The sequence below is a fragment of the Quercus lobata genome, chromosome 4, assembly GCF_001633185.2.
Source record: "Quercus lobata isolate SW786 chromosome 4, ValleyOak3.0 Primary Assembly, whole genome shotgun sequence".
NCBI lineage: Eukaryota > Viridiplantae > Streptophyta > Magnoliopsida > Fagales > Fagaceae > Quercus > Quercus lobata.
In genome coordinates this window covers 55,164,016-55,179,129 of record NC_044907.1, presented here as the reverse complement: position 1 = coordinate 55,179,129, position 15,114 = coordinate 55,164,016, and the positions used below count along the sequence as shown (strand labels likewise).

Sequence of the window (15,114 nt, the reverse complement as noted above, 5' to 3'; positions counted from 1 at the left end):
CTAATTTATGCAACTACCGATGCAGTTGCTCTTACACGGAATAACAAGTCTGAGCGGACTGAGGTTGGCATGGTAACACCAAGAAGTAGCCCAAAACTATTTATCATGTGCCCATTTTCCTTAACACAAAAAGACCACTACTAGTAGTAGCAAGCCCAAACAGAAACAGAAAGATAACGGCGTTAAAAAAAGGGTGTCGTTAAGTCCCTCTCAAAATGCCTAAGATGACGCGTGTCTTGAAGATTCCCCCACATTTCCAGTGGTTGTTGACTGTGTCCTCTTTGTTTCAGCAATTATCCCAACCAACAAAGCCAAGGGCAAGAAGGGCCAACGTCACTCTCCCTCCCTTCCTCCCTTGCACAACACAAAATTCCAAAACCCATCCCATCCCATCCCATCCCATCCATCACAATTTCATTTCCAAAACCCTGAGAAACAAAGAAAGAAAGAAAGATTTCCCCAAATTCTCACCATGTGAATTCTTTTTCCCTTTCCTTTCCTTTCATTTCTCCCAATTTCGCAACCCAAATCAAAAGCCTCAAAAATGGAAAATTCAGAGAAGGAATCGTCAATGGCGACATCCAAACAGTACGGTTTCTCAAACGGACATTCGCCTCGGAGTCCTAACCACTCGTCGTGGTTCGAAATCCGGCTCTTCTACGTTCGGATCGCGCCGTGCGTGATCGACAGCGTCCCCGACCACCTCACGCTCCGCCACCTCCGCCGCGAGATCGGCGTATCGCTTGAGATCAACAATTCGCGCATTCCGGCCTCCGAATCGGCCTCTCTGACCCTCCGCCGCGACCGCCTCGATAAGGAGTCGTCCGAGGTCACCTACGTCAGCACCGATACCGTCCGCGTCACCGGCGGTGTCGAATTCGAGGTCTACGAGAACCAGGAGTTGGTTCTCTGCGGGTCTTTGGAGCCGGTGGTAGCCAATTGGCTTAACGGGAGCGTCAGCTCCGACAATGACGCGAAAACCGGCTGGACCATGGACTGTTATATGGCTGCGTCGATCGGTTCGGGCTCTTCGGCGTTTTTCCAGCCGAAGCTCGGGGTTTCGGCGCCCTCCTTCGAGGTCTATATCGCCGGCTGCTGCTCGGGAGTGCCTGTGATCTTGACGAAGACGATTCAGATTAGCCCGCGGCGGAAGGTGTTGAGGCACGCCGTCCTCGACGCGATTCCGGAGGACGAGGAAATCGGAAAGGAGCAGAGGAATGGTAATGGATTGGTTCGCCACCGGAAAGTTCAGGTATTGATATTGACATATTGTTTCATTCATTTTATTGATTTCTATGGGTTTTTTTTGGTTAAAAATTAAGTCACATTGTGAAATGGTTTGGTAATTTGGTACATTGGTGATGGAAGTAGAAGAATAAATTTTGTGTGAATTTGATTGATCATTTCCATTGGAGTAATGTTAGTTGATAGAAACATGTTTTGTTTTCTGGCCAGTGATGTATTGGAAACTCTATATTTTCATCGGGTTAGAATGAAGATTTTGTTGCAAACGTATGATTGTGTGTAAAAGCTGGTTTTGTTATCTACTTTGAAGTATGGTTTTAGTCTATTAATGCATTACATTGTAAAATATTTTTGATTAATTGGGAAAGTGTTGCAAGTTATGATGGCAGTGTGAGAAGTTGAGTTACAGTGTGAAGTAGTAGGATAATTTGGTTTATTGGTGATGTGGGTGGAAAGAAATATTGGGACGACTGATATTTTTTGTAGAAATGTTATGGTGTTGGCAATACTTTTTGATAATTCGATAGTTATAATGGGAAGAGGAGATTTGAACCTTGGATGGAAACATCGGGAGGTGCCAACTAGTTGAGCTACAGGGCTCCTTGCGTTATGTTGTTGGCAATATGGGTAGTTTTTATATGCCAATAATACATCGAAAGCTTTATTTTAAGTTCGAGGTGTTTTATGTAATGAGAAACTAGACTTGGGTTTTCATAGGGCATTGGTGATTTTAGATAGGAAATGTTGTAACAAAGTGGCAATGTATGATCTTGTGCGAAGCTGATCTTGTCACCTACTTTGAACTATGCTTTTAATATGTGACTAGTTAGTAACCTGTTCAATGCACAAGAAAGTTTAGCAAAATATAATTTTCCCTCTCCTTAAAATTTGTTTAAATATGAAATTTGATCATTATGACAGTTGTTTTTTATTAGTATAATTATGGAATTTATTAATTGTCATTTATTATGATTGTGTTTGTATATGAAAATATGTATTCTACAATTCAACGATTTTGTCTAAATATGAAATTTGATAATTATGGTAGTTGTTAATAGCCATTTATTATAATTGTGTTATGAAACTATATATTCTATTCTTTAAAGAAAATATGATGAGGTAAGATTCTAATGGAGGGTGTGAATATAGAATAACAAATATATATATATATATATATATATAAAATGAAAGTATAAAATTGTCAGGCCTAAAAAATAAGCACAATATCAGAAGTTCAATGAAAAGTCAAAAGACTTTGGTTTTATATAGATTATAGTCTATATATATCAGGTAGAATAAATTGGGTAAATTTTCTATGTGCGCTTGAGGTGTTTAGGAGGATTTGTAGATACAGGATTTAGAGTTGCAGGTGAAAGGGTTAGGGCTCAAAATTGGCTAATCAGTAATCACAATAGTAAATGCACATGGGGAATTACTAATCAAGAATTCAATCAATAGCAAGAAAATCGTAAATTGATCATGATTCAAGTTGTGTATATCTAAGGGTGCTTATTTACATGTGAAGCAGGGGTTTACATTGTCTTTCTAAAATCTTAATCTAAACCCACTAAACTCATAGTTGAATCAACACATACTAGAAAATCATTATCTCACCAATTACGCAAATAAAAAATCATGACATACTAAAATTAAAACAAAACAGAATATGAAAATAAGTGAAAGGAAAAGAATGAAAACTTTAATCCAACTAAGAAAAAGAAAAGATCATGAGATGGGATCTACTTGCTTTTGTATTATTATTATTATTATTGTTTTGTTGATAAATTGATATTTGGGAAGAGGGGATTTGAGTCTTGGACGTTTCTGTTGGAAACACCACAAGGTGTGGGTTTAGCTACAAGGCTCTTGGCTACTTGTAGATTGGTTGATTCTTGATCTTATTGGCCCCTTAGCACCTACAACACCAATTGAAATTGAAAGGGATTTTGAGAACTTCTCTTTAAAACATAATGATCACAATTCAAAAGAAGAAAGACCTTTGAAAGGTTTTAGAGCAAGATTGAAAACAAATTATGTATAGAATGGATCAAACTTTTGAATTCCGTTTTGGATTGGCTAATAAAATGGAATATTTAGGTACCAGTGTACTATTTTGAGATTGCCAACATATATAGAAGTTTTATTGAAAAAAAAGAACATCGTTTTCACTATGGTGAACACTTTATACTTGAAGAAAATACATATAACTCAAGAAGTAAAACTACAAATTATAGAAAGTCAGAAATGGAAACACATTGCATACAACTCAAGATACAAGCCAACTGAAAAAAGTACCAAAAACTAGAGATTTTAAGAGATTTAAAGGTCTCATTATCTTCAAGGGTATGGATATTGCATTCCTGCCAAATTAACAACATTAGACAAGCTGGAACCATATTCCTAATAGTTGAAAGGTGTTTCTCCAACCAATTCCTCCATGCAAAAAGATGAGAAGCAACCATCTTCAGCATCACCCTCTGGATACCAAACATCAGAAAAACTTCACTCCATCAAGCATGAGCAAACTTATAGTGGAGCAAACGATGGTCCACAATTTCCCCATCACAACAACACAAGCTATACCAATTAACTAGGGGCAAACCTCTCTTAACAAGATTATCAATGGTCTGTTGTCCATAAAAAGAAAGACACCCTTTTAGGCGCCTTTACACACCAGGTACTCTTCCAAGGAAAAATAAGTCCATACTTATAAGTCATGCCATCTAATTAACCCACATAAATTTATAAAAGATATCATTTAGAAAAACTATAAAAGTTCATAACATAATCAAACAAATGTAAAAAGTTCATAAAATCTCATAAAAGTTGGCTTCTTTGTTAAAATATATATATAAGAAAGCCATAAGAAAAATTTTGGTCCAAAATGCATTTTTCGCTCAAAATGCTGGAATTTTGCTAGAATGACCGGTGCAAGTTGCTACTAGTCGAAATTTTGACCAAAATGGAATGTGGGGGTTTATTGCATCAGTTCATGTACAATATCAGAATATTTCAGTCGGAACTCAGAACATAATGGAGTTCAAAACATTGGAATGGACTCCCAGAGAGAGGGTTTAAAAGACTAATATCTCTTGCTTAGAGTATTGGTGTAAAGAGAATTAATGAAAAAAATAATGTTGTTTTAAGGTTACTGCCAATGCTTGGATTGAGGTATAGGTGGGTGGTTAACTAGTTATTGGCCAACCTAGGGCTTTTTTTTGGGGGGTGGGGGGAGGGGTGTTCCTAAGTGTTCTAGAGCCTCTTCGATGATCGGACATGCCCCTACAAAGAGTTTGAAATCTTATTGGGTTTAAATATGCAAAGTTGAAAGTATGGTTTTTTAAGCACCAATTTAGGGAGCACATATGCATCCTACGACATGTAGACAACCCAATTTCCCTAACTTCATACAGTCATATCTCACGCATTTTAATCGAAATTGGGTCAAATATGTGTCCATTTTGAAGCCCTATATATCTACTTTCGAATGAAACAAGTCTCACTCAGAAATTTGTTATGGTTAAAAATATGAGCAAATGAGTGATCAAAGGTCATTTTCTAGCAACTATAGTCTTTTAGCATGAAAAAAATAAAATTGATATTAGTGTTTATGTGAAAATATTAATGTGACAGATTGTTACTGTGTAGTGTCTAGAATTTCTTTTCTTCTTTTTGTGTGGGGGTGTGGTTGTGGGTGGGGGGTTGGGGATGTTGACCTAGCTGTTGGTTCTAAATCTAGCCACTCATGGTCAGCTACATGTATGTTACTCAATCATGAACCTCTGAGTTCATTCTGTTCTGTGTACAAACTACAAAGTGTAAAGAATCATCCAATTTCCCTGTTTGCTCTATCTGGTTTTGGAAGCCAATGATTATTTCTTTTGTGATTATCTCACCTACCTCTCTGTTCACAGAAATTCATTTTTAACAAATACAATGCAGCTATCTAACTTTCAAGAGCTTAACCGGGCAATGAAAATTTTGCAAATTCAATGTAATATAGTGCATTTTAAGCCCATTCATATCTAGAGCCTTTGCCTTTTTTTTTTTGGGGAAGGAAAATGTTAAACTTATATTGCATTGATGTGATCTGCTTCATTTCTGTTTTCTGATAATGGCTTTTGTTTTTAGATTCACAAAAAGTACAATGTGGAACCTGTTTTAGGAACTTCTCTTGAAAAATTGATCATGAAACATCCTATTTTTAGAGAACATTCCAATTTTTGTTACCAGTTAAGGGAAAGAAATAATTGAATCTTCTCTAAGCTTTTGTACCAGGGAAAAAAATACTCTCTTTTATATTAACTGATCTATGATCCTCTCTGGGGCTTTTGCAGTTCACAGAATCAGAAGTTGATGATTATGAGCCCAATGGGAAGATTAATCATGGCTTTTACTCTGAAGAAATGTACCCTGGTGAGGATGGCCAACTCTCGTGGTTTAATGCTGGTGTTCGAGTTGGCGTTGGGATTGGTCTTGGGATGTGTCTTGGCATTGGGATTGGTGTCGGACTTCTCATGCGTTCATATCAAGCCACAACTAGTAATTTTAGGAGGAGGTTTCTCTGATCCGGATCATTTCAAATGGAAATTTGTTATTCTGGTTTTAATAAAAGGGAGGTATCCTTTTGAGATTTTAAACGAAATCTTCAAGGATTTCAAGATTGTGGGTGAGGAAGCAAGAGACATTAATTAGTAGCATCAACCTGTTAAGTGTTAAGCATGAGCTTTTTTGTAGTTGAGAAGGAATCTGTATAGGCTCTTTGTTGAGTAGTTTTTCTGTTTACATAAAGCACTGAGAGACGCTAATCTCACTTATTACATCTATGGCTGCGTTCGGTGCCATGAATTTGTTGTCTCAGATGAAACATGAAGGTGGATGTAATGTCTGATGCTTCAGTCCCTTTGACCAGTACTGTGGTAAAATACAGCCTTCAGAGACGGGAACATACAACAGTTTTGATAAATATGCCAACAAAAGTAAAAAATAAAGAAAGACTTGTTCAGCTGTCAGCATAAGCCTGTGAAGTATGACTTTGTTTCTATGAAGATGTATCTATATGCTCGTGTCATGTAGAAATTTTGGGTTGTTTTACGTATTTCTGGGAAGTCTAAAGTTATGATTATTTTTTTTTGTAGGAAATGTTAGATTGTTCTCTTTGTTTGTAATAAAAAACTTTGATGGTTCTTACCATTCTATTCCATTCATTAGTTGTAATTAGCAGGTTATGTTTTGAAATAAGTAAAATGTTTATATGGGTTTTAGCAATTTAGTTACTGTACTGAGCAAACGCATATCTGGCTGGTTGGGATCTTTGATAATGATCTAATTGCTATGTTCTTGTAGGTAGGCCATTCATAGCCTGGAAACGTGGTTTTTGAAAATTGCTGTACCCTTTGAAGGGAAACAGTTTGCTGGAAAATCCTATTCAAATTTCAAAACCGCTTTTGCTTTCTCATTCAATGCTTTCGGATGAATGTGAAGGCAAATATATATGGGTCTTTTTTATCTTTTGAAAGGCTTCCAAGGGCCAGTGTTGTCCCAAGTGGTTGACCATGGTTATTTATAATTCTAGCACTCTCATCTCATGCGCCAGGGATTCATCTTATTGATGGCACCTCAATTCAAATCAGGGCCAATGCTGGCCCCATTACATTTCCACATCATTAGCCAAGAGCCTAGGCGAAGGATTGTTAACTATTATTCTTGATGGGATCAGTCAACCTATTGAATTACCCTCGCCACTTGCCAGACTGGATGCCTTCTCCTTCTCATGCCATAATTAGCTATGATTGATACTTTTTTTTTTTTTTTTTTAATTTTTTTTTTAAGGTAAGTAAGGGGAAAGGTTGAGGGTGTGGGAGCAAGGACTGAAGATTAAGTTTTTAGGAGGAAGTTTCACACACTTATACACTTAAATTAAGTTAGAATAAAATTTTTATCTTAACAAAAAAAAAAAAAAAAAAAAAAAAAGGGAAAAGTTGAGGTTTGAACCACAAGCAGACACAAAGGAACGTCCAAGATAACCTATTATTGGTTTGGTAATCAACATTGCAATTATATTAGAGGATAGTTACATCTCAACAACATGCTAATTGCGTAATGTTTTAGCAATACTTGAAAATGGAACGTATTGTTTTAGCAAGACTTGAATTGAACTAATAATGAAAATACGGCATACAGCATGCTATTGCTTCCCCCATATGATAAAAGTCATTCTATGATGTCCTTAGTACTAACCTAACAGCTCTATACAGTTTCTCTTTTTGATTGGTCTTGTTTTGTAAATTTCAAAACACTTGGTGAGACATCCAAGTAGTAGATAACGAAACCATTCTATTATTAATTATTATAATTATATTTTGACATTGAAACCATGCAATTTTAGGCTAGATCCCTCTATCATTTGTTGTCGTTAGCTAGAAATATTTTGGGAGGTTGGGTGTGGGTATCCACAGACACTTTACACAGTGCTAGTGGCTTAGAATTTGAACGCTCCCAAGTGCTGACCACAAATTTTGTGCATGCATAGCATAAAGTGGTAATTGGATTGTTTCACCGAAAATCAGTGATGGTCTCATGTACAAAAGTGATGTAATTCAAATAAAATGTCCAAAAGTTGTAGCAAAAGCAAAACTCATGAAAGCGATATTTTTTATTTAGCATATAAATGGATGGAGTTAATTAAACCACTCCAAGCCAAGCAAAAAGGTGAAATGAAAGACGACTAGGCTGGCTACGATCTCTCTCACACTCTCTCACTTACGAAGCAGGGGACACACACACACACACACACTGAAGAATTTGAACCTCTCTCCACTGTGACTCCAAGACCACAGAAGAGACAGACAGAGAGAGAGCAACCAAAAAAACGACCCCTCACCGGAAAAACAAAATGTCCTTTTACACTCTTACCCTCATTAAATCCCCAAAATTCACAATCCTAAACCCCTAAACCAAAACAAACAAAGTAGAAGAAGAAGAAGAAGAAGAATGTTGAGCAGCAGCAGCAGCAGCAATCAAAACCAAAACCAAAACCAAAACCAAAGATCCTCTACAACAATGCCACACCGTAACTCCCCTACACCTCTCCCCTTAGTAGTAACCCTAAACTGCATCGAAGACTGCGCTCTAGAACAAGACTGCTTGTCCGGCGTCGCCGCCGTCGAACACGTCCCTCTCAGCCGCTTATCCGATGGCAAAATCGAGTCCGCCGCCGCCGTCGTCCTACACTCCCTCGCCTACCTCCCACGCGCCGCTCAGCGCCGCCTCCGCCCTTACCAACTCATCCTTTGCCTTGGCTCCGCTGACCGCTCCGTCGACTCCACCCTCGCCGCCGACCTCGGTCTCCGCCTCCTCCACGTGGATGCCTCGAGAGCGGAGGAGATCGCCGATACGGTTATGGCTCTCTTCCTTGGGTTGTTGAGAAGGACTCATCTGCTCTCGCGGCATGCTCTCTCCGCCGCGGGTTGGCTCGGGTCCGTTCAGCCGCTTTGTAGAGGAATGCGACGGTGCCGTGGCTTGGTTTTGGGGATTATTGGTAGATCTGCTTCGGCTAGGTCTTTGGCTACGAGAAGCTTAGCCTTCAAGATCAGCGTGCTCTATTTTGATGTTCACGAGGTTTTTTTTTTTTTTTTTTTCAAATTTCCTATTATTCACTCCTCTTTTTTACTGTGATTTGTCTATGATTTTTGTGAGAGTTGGATTTGAGCACATTGTTGCTTTTTTTTTGGATTTCATGATTAGCAATTGAGTACTGAGGTGATGTGTGGGTGAAAAAATGTGCTTCGCTTTGATATTAGTGAGTACATTTTGCTTGAATCGAATTTATTTGCAGCTCAAAATTTGTTTATCTTTTATGTTTAAGGCATTTTTTTCCGAGTTGACTTTTTTTTTTTTACTGTATAAATGTGAATTGTTTATATTTTTTGTGAGTAGGATTTGAGTAATGATAGGAATGCGTGAATGCACTGTGAATCTGATAGAAATGAGTACATTTTGTTCGTATCAAATTTATCTTTGCAGCTTGAAATGTGCTTTATATTGTATTTTTTATGAAGTAAGAATCAGATAAGCTTTTGTTTTTTTCGAGTTCAAATCGATGTATTTTTGGTTGCTAAAAATGTGCTTATTTTAGATGTTGAGGAGGTACAAATTTTTGATAGAACAATGTTGGGTTATAATTGGTTGAGTTTAAATGGCAAAGAAAACTAAAGAATGATTTACTCTACTGACTGTTGAGTTCTATGGAAAAACTTAGTTATAGTTCTTTAGGTGTTGTATCTCAAGCTATGCAGCACAACCATGTGGCTTATTGGGCAATGTGTTTCCTTGTGTATAGATATAGCTTCTAGAGTTGCATGTTTGAATTTAGTTTGGGGAACCTAATGTATAGCACCTAAAGAACTGTATCGAAGTTTTGACTTTTCTAAAATAAAGTGACTTGTTTGTATCACTTTGTGTTCATGGTTCATTGTTGAAATTTGTCCTTGTCTACTTTGTTAAATGAATTGGATTTGTTCTGAAACATTTTCCTTAATATTTTCTCAGGGAAAAGGAAAATTAAGCGGGTCTTCCAAAAATTTTCCTTCTGCTGCCCGCAGAATGGATACTCTTAATGATTTACTTGCTGCAAGTGACCTTATTTCACTTCACTGTGCTCTAACAAACGAAACAATTCAGATTATTAATGCAGAAACCTTGCAGCATATAAAGCCTGGTATTAAGGGATCCTTCTTTATAAAAAGCTTTGTGATTCACTTTTGTCATCTTCTTTTTATTAAAAAAAATGTGGATTTTGTTTTAATGCACAGGGGCATTTCTTGTGAATACGGGTAGTAGTCAGCTGTTGGATGATTGTGCAGTGAAGCAGCTTTTGATTGATGGCACCTTAGCTGGCTGTGCTCTGGATGGCGCTGAAGGGCCTCAATGGATGGAAGCCTGGGTATGTAACTAGTGTGCGGATGTGAATTTATACAGAGGCATGCACTCCCACACACACTCATGTGCATGGTTGCCTGACAATCTCAGCTTGTCTCCTGGGTTATCATTATGCTGAGAATAACTAAAATGCCTATAGTGTCCAGTCCAGTCCCACATTCCATGAGTGCATGTGCAATAGAGAGAGTAAGGTGTGCTGCTTCATCTCTTGCCTGATATAGGGGATGTTCATGCTCTTTGCAGGGAGACGAGTAAAATGCTATTACTATCCAGCCTAATAGAAATAGAGAGGGTTTGAGGAATGGCATAACGTAATAGACTAAAATGTTGCATGCTGTATGCTCTATCTCCTATGGTCTGCTAATTTTGTGAGGCTTTATTTAAATATAGCATCCTCTGTGCACACGACTTTTTTTTGGCTATTTCATCACTTGCTGAAGCTTATACCCTTGACTGGCCCTAGTCTTGAATCACCCATGTCTTCATTAGTTCATTCAATGCTTCTCTGTTGAAGTGCAATTGTCTTGATCTCTATATCTGCATATACTTCTTTAGCAAACCATGAAACTGTCTTTGAGCTGATAAGTGTCCCTTTAATCCCAACTAAGAAACCATGCAGTGCTAGGTGGTGCTGTTGCAAAGTCAAGGTTTTCAAACATTAAACTTACTCCTAAACGATATGAGATTTTTCATCCGAGAAAAATATTTGTAATAAAGAATTGATAATGCGAATAGGGTTACCTGCTTCAGGTTGGGTGTAGATTATTTTAGTAATACACAAATGCAGAAAGAAGAAATGGGAGGAAATCTGCTAAATTTTCTTATTGAAGTTTTTCATATGCTGTACAGCTGTAGACATTATTGCATATGGCTGCACATAGAGCCACTAAGAATATAGTAGCTAATGTATCTTTTCATGCCTTGCCTCAGATAAAAGAGATGCCCAATGTATTGATTCTTCCACGAAGTGCTGACTATAGTGAAGAAGTATGGATGGAGATAAGGGAGAAAGCAATGTCTATCTTGCAGACATTCTTCTTTGATGGGGTTGTTCCAAAGAATGCCATCTCTGATGAGGAAGAATTGGAAAGTGACATAGGTGATGAAAATGAACAATCTGATAAGCAAGACAAAGAAAGTGCTCTGCAGGGTTCAGTTGGTGAGCGATTGATAGATGATGTTCTTGCAAGTCCAGAAAGCTCCCAAAAAAAAGGTGGTGATAAATCTAAAGAGTCTCCTAGCCAGCACCAGGTTTCAGGTTTGTCACAAAGTACTGTTACTCGATCTGAAGGAAGGCGCAGCAGATCAGGTAAGAAGGCCAAGAAGAGGCATACACGTCAAAAATCCCAGCAAAAATCAGATGAACCCTCAGCAATAGAAAAGGAAAGTACCCTGCTTAGAGAAGATGATACTGCTATGAGTGGCACAGATCAAGCATTAAGTTCCAGTTCACGGTTTGCTTCCCCTGAAGACTCAAGAAGTAGGAAAACAACTATAGAATCAATGCAAGAATCAACTTCTGACCAGCTTTTAAGGTCAAGCAAGAAACTTAGTGGAAAGTCTGATGGTTTGTTGAAAGATGGGTATGTTGTAGCTTTATATGCTAGAGATCGTCCTATTCTCCATCTTTCAAGGCAAAGAGTTAAAGGTGGTGGCTGGTTCCTAGATACCATGTCAAATGTAACAAAAAGAGATCCTGCAGCACAGTTCCTTGTTGTTTTCAGAAACAAGGTTTGTTAACTGGAACTTAACTGGAACTTAACTCTTTATGCTGGGACTAAGTTCCTGCCTATTCTCAGTTAATGATAGGTAGATTAAATTAGATATATTAACTGCAATCCTGATTAGCTGATATATCATTATATGAATGCCGCTTCTTCAGGATACAATTGGTTTGCGATCATTTGCTGCTGGTGGAAAATTATTGCAGGTATTATGAAACTCTTCTAGGTGGAGCATGTGGTCCTGGAATTGTTATTGGAGCATTTAAAAGCCTTGCTTGTTAATATTTAATTTTTAATGCATCATGGATTCAAATTCCAAAATGAACCTCTTAGCTGTCAGTGGGATCTGTGTATCTGAAAACATATACTATACTGCCTTCCTGACAATTTAAATGCACTTCCACTATCAAATTCTACTTATGTTTCTATTTTGACATGGCAGATCAATAGAAGAATGGAATTTGTTTTTGCTAGTCACAGCTTTGATGTTTGGGAGACTTGGATGTTGGAAGGTCCTTTGGAGGAATGTCGGCTGGTGAACTGTAGAAATCACTCGGTAAGTTCAGTTGTTGCTCCATATAATTGCATATGCTGTCAACTAGTTTGGCTGCTACTTCTTGACACACGCAAAAGCTACTGTTATTTCTGTCCTCCAACATTGGATTGGACCCTTTTTTATTTTTTTAAATAATTAAAAGAATAACTTTTCCATGTGAATCCGTGATAATGAGGCGTTACAACCTAAGAAGCATGGAAATGATATGACACGGCAGTTCTTGAAACATTTAAACACAATGGGATACATAACAATCAATTAGGGTAACTTACAATTTACCCCATTGTGGTTTGGCTATATAATAATTTAGTTCACAATCTTTCAATTGTTACATTTGACCCCCTAAGGTTTGGATTAAAATGAAACTGTTTGGGCTCTGTCCAAATTAACAGATTTTGAATTTTATGGACCAACGATTACCCCATTATGGTTTGGTCTAATCTCACTTTAGTCCCACAAGTTTTTTGAATTTCTATATTATGACCTCTTAAGGTTTGGACTAAATTAAAATCATTAGGGTTCCATTTAAAGGACTACTAATGATTTCATTTGAATTCAAACCTTAGGGGGTTAAATGTAGCAATTAAAAGTTTATGAACAAAATTGTGACAAGGTCAAATCACATGGAGGTAAATTGTAATTTTCCCAATAAACTAATATTGGCTATATATTTGTGGGCATATTTTTATGCTTATTTTAGGTTTTAGAAGCCATCAAAATGTTTAAAAACATATATAAAAGTAATTTAAAAGCAATCATTGAAAACAAAGAAGTATATTCATACCCATAACATGATTCTTAGAGTACAAATAAACTACCACCTACATCAAAACTGAGAACAATAATAAATAAAAAAATTATTGGTAGCAGTCAAATTTTCAGTAGTCATTAATAGCAATGGATTTTTTTTATTATAAGAAACGTTTCTTTGTTAACCTCAAGGGGTAGAACAATTGGCTTGGACTACCATATCTCATGAAACAGAGGTTACTAATTCAAATCTAGTATTGTCCCCTCACTTGGGGCCAAAACATAGATGAGTTTTGAACCAGTAGTACTGGGCCGAGAGAGAGAAAACTTCCAAAGAGCTTTGAGCTGCAGCTAAGCTAAGCAGGGAGAGTGTCAAATGGTTGAGTGAGAGGGATATAGAGAGAGAGCATATATGATTTGAGGGGTCATTAGCAATGTGCATTGTGCACGTAATCAAAATCCATTATTTACCTCTTAAAATTTTATTGTTCACTGTGTCATGAGATAATGTCTCTAGGTTGCTTGATTGAGTCTGAAAAAAAAAATTTAATAAATAAAACTATTTTCTTCGTTAGACATGCATGTAGTCTTGTCCTGGCATGTCCAACACAGACATGCCGGGGTTTTTGTAGGTCCATCTTTACATTAAAAACTAATTAATTTCTTAAATCATCACAGGTTTCAATACTATCCTTTTAAAAACACCAAAAAAAAAAAAAAAAAAAAAAAAACCCAGATATGTAGGGATTCTTAAATTTTAACGTTTCCGGGCTTGTCACAAACCAGGGTTCTTGTTGGGTCCACATTCTTAGATTACGGCATTATTTGGATAGGAGGGGTCTTAAAATTCACCCCACCCCCAACCAACCTTTGGTATGTTTCACACCCGCCCATTGGGTTTTAATTCATAACCTTACCCTCCATCCTTCCTCATGGAGGAGCTCCTTGGCAAAAGTTTGCGATCTTGTTTAAGACTTGATTGCTATAATTTGCAGGCAGTCTGATCTGTTGTGATTGAGTGCTGTTCAAATTCAAAGAATGCATAATATCTATTGATGTTATCTGTCATTCTTTAGTCTTTCTGATACATGTATATCTGTATGCTTCTTTCTCAAAAAAGAAAAAATATATATCTGTATGCTTGAGTCAGTTTTTAACATTGCTATAACGAGCTGCTCTTAAGCTCATCCAATTTTTCCTTTTTGCGTGTTACTTGTATGAAAGTGTTTTTATTTTTGCAAACTGTAGGCTGTTTTGGATGTGCGCATTGAAGTTTTAGCAGCTATAGGGGAAGATGATGGGGTTACTCGCTGGCTTGATTAAATTCTGAGAATTAAGAATGCTAACTTTTTCCTGCCCATGAGGTTTGTATTAGTTTATTACAGTTTTAAAGTTGTAAATCATTCTTTCCTTTTCTTTTTTTTTTTTTTTTTTTTTTTTTTTTTTTTTTTTTTTTTTGGTTCTCCCTCTCTTCTTTTTTATTTTTGAGATGTTATGAGCCTTGTATTGCCTTCTGTTTTCTGGGTTATTCGGCCTCGTATGAAATGAATGTACTTTGTAACATACAAGAGATATTCCGTTTGAACATATGAGAGTTATTCTGTGGGAATGTCTTCTTTTATTCACTTATATCATTAGACTTGTGATGTTGCAACTAAAAACCTCTCAATTCTTTCCTAGATACTTGTAGAAGTGCTCTTTCCATGACATGATTCATATAAAAAGCTTATTCCTCTATAATGCTTTAATTTAGTGGACAAAAAAAAAAAAGCAGTCTAGTATTGCTTTCTTTCTTTCTTTCTATGAGCTTAAGCTTCAAGCACACTGGATTCAGGAATTCCCCCATCCTTTCACCAATGTTAGATCAAATCAAAATGACATCTCATTTGCATTGGGGCA

At 37.1% G+C, this 15,114-nt stretch overlaps 1 protein-coding gene across 1 annotated transcript; it reads left to right on the top strand.

Moving 5' to 3' along the window:
* The first annotated feature begins 236 nt into the window (after window positions 1-236).
* LOC115983339 (C-terminal binding protein AN-like) lies at window positions 237-14,844 on the top strand. Its single transcript, XM_031105984.1, has 9 exons — window positions 237-1,252; window positions 5,583-5,803; window positions 8,259-8,865; window positions 9,796-9,964; window positions 10,059-10,189; window positions 11,116-11,916; window positions 12,068-12,115; window positions 12,352-12,465; window positions 14,464-14,844. The coding sequence occupies exons 1-9, from the start codon at window positions 545-547 to the stop codon at window positions 14,536-14,538; spliced, it is 2,874 nt and encodes a 957-aa protein (XP_030961844.1). The 5' UTR covers window positions 237-544; the 3' UTR covers window positions 14,539-14,844.
* The last annotated feature ends 270 nt before the right edge of the window (window positions 14,845-15,114 follow it).

Bases quoted from the DNA above. Each gene is read 5' to 3' on its own strand.
- LOC115983339 (XM_031105984.1), top strand. From the start codon at position 545: ATGGAAAATTCAGAGAAGGAATCGTCAATGGCGACATCCAAACAGTAC. The intron at 8,866-9,795 runs GTTTTTTTTTTT...ATATTTTCTCAG, and splicing joins TCTATTTTGATGTTCACGAG to GGAAAAGGAAAATTAAGCGG. The intron at 11,917-12,067 runs GTTTGTTAACTG...CCGCTTCTTCAG, and splicing joins TTGTTGTTTTCAGAAACAAG to GATACAATTGGTTTGCGATC.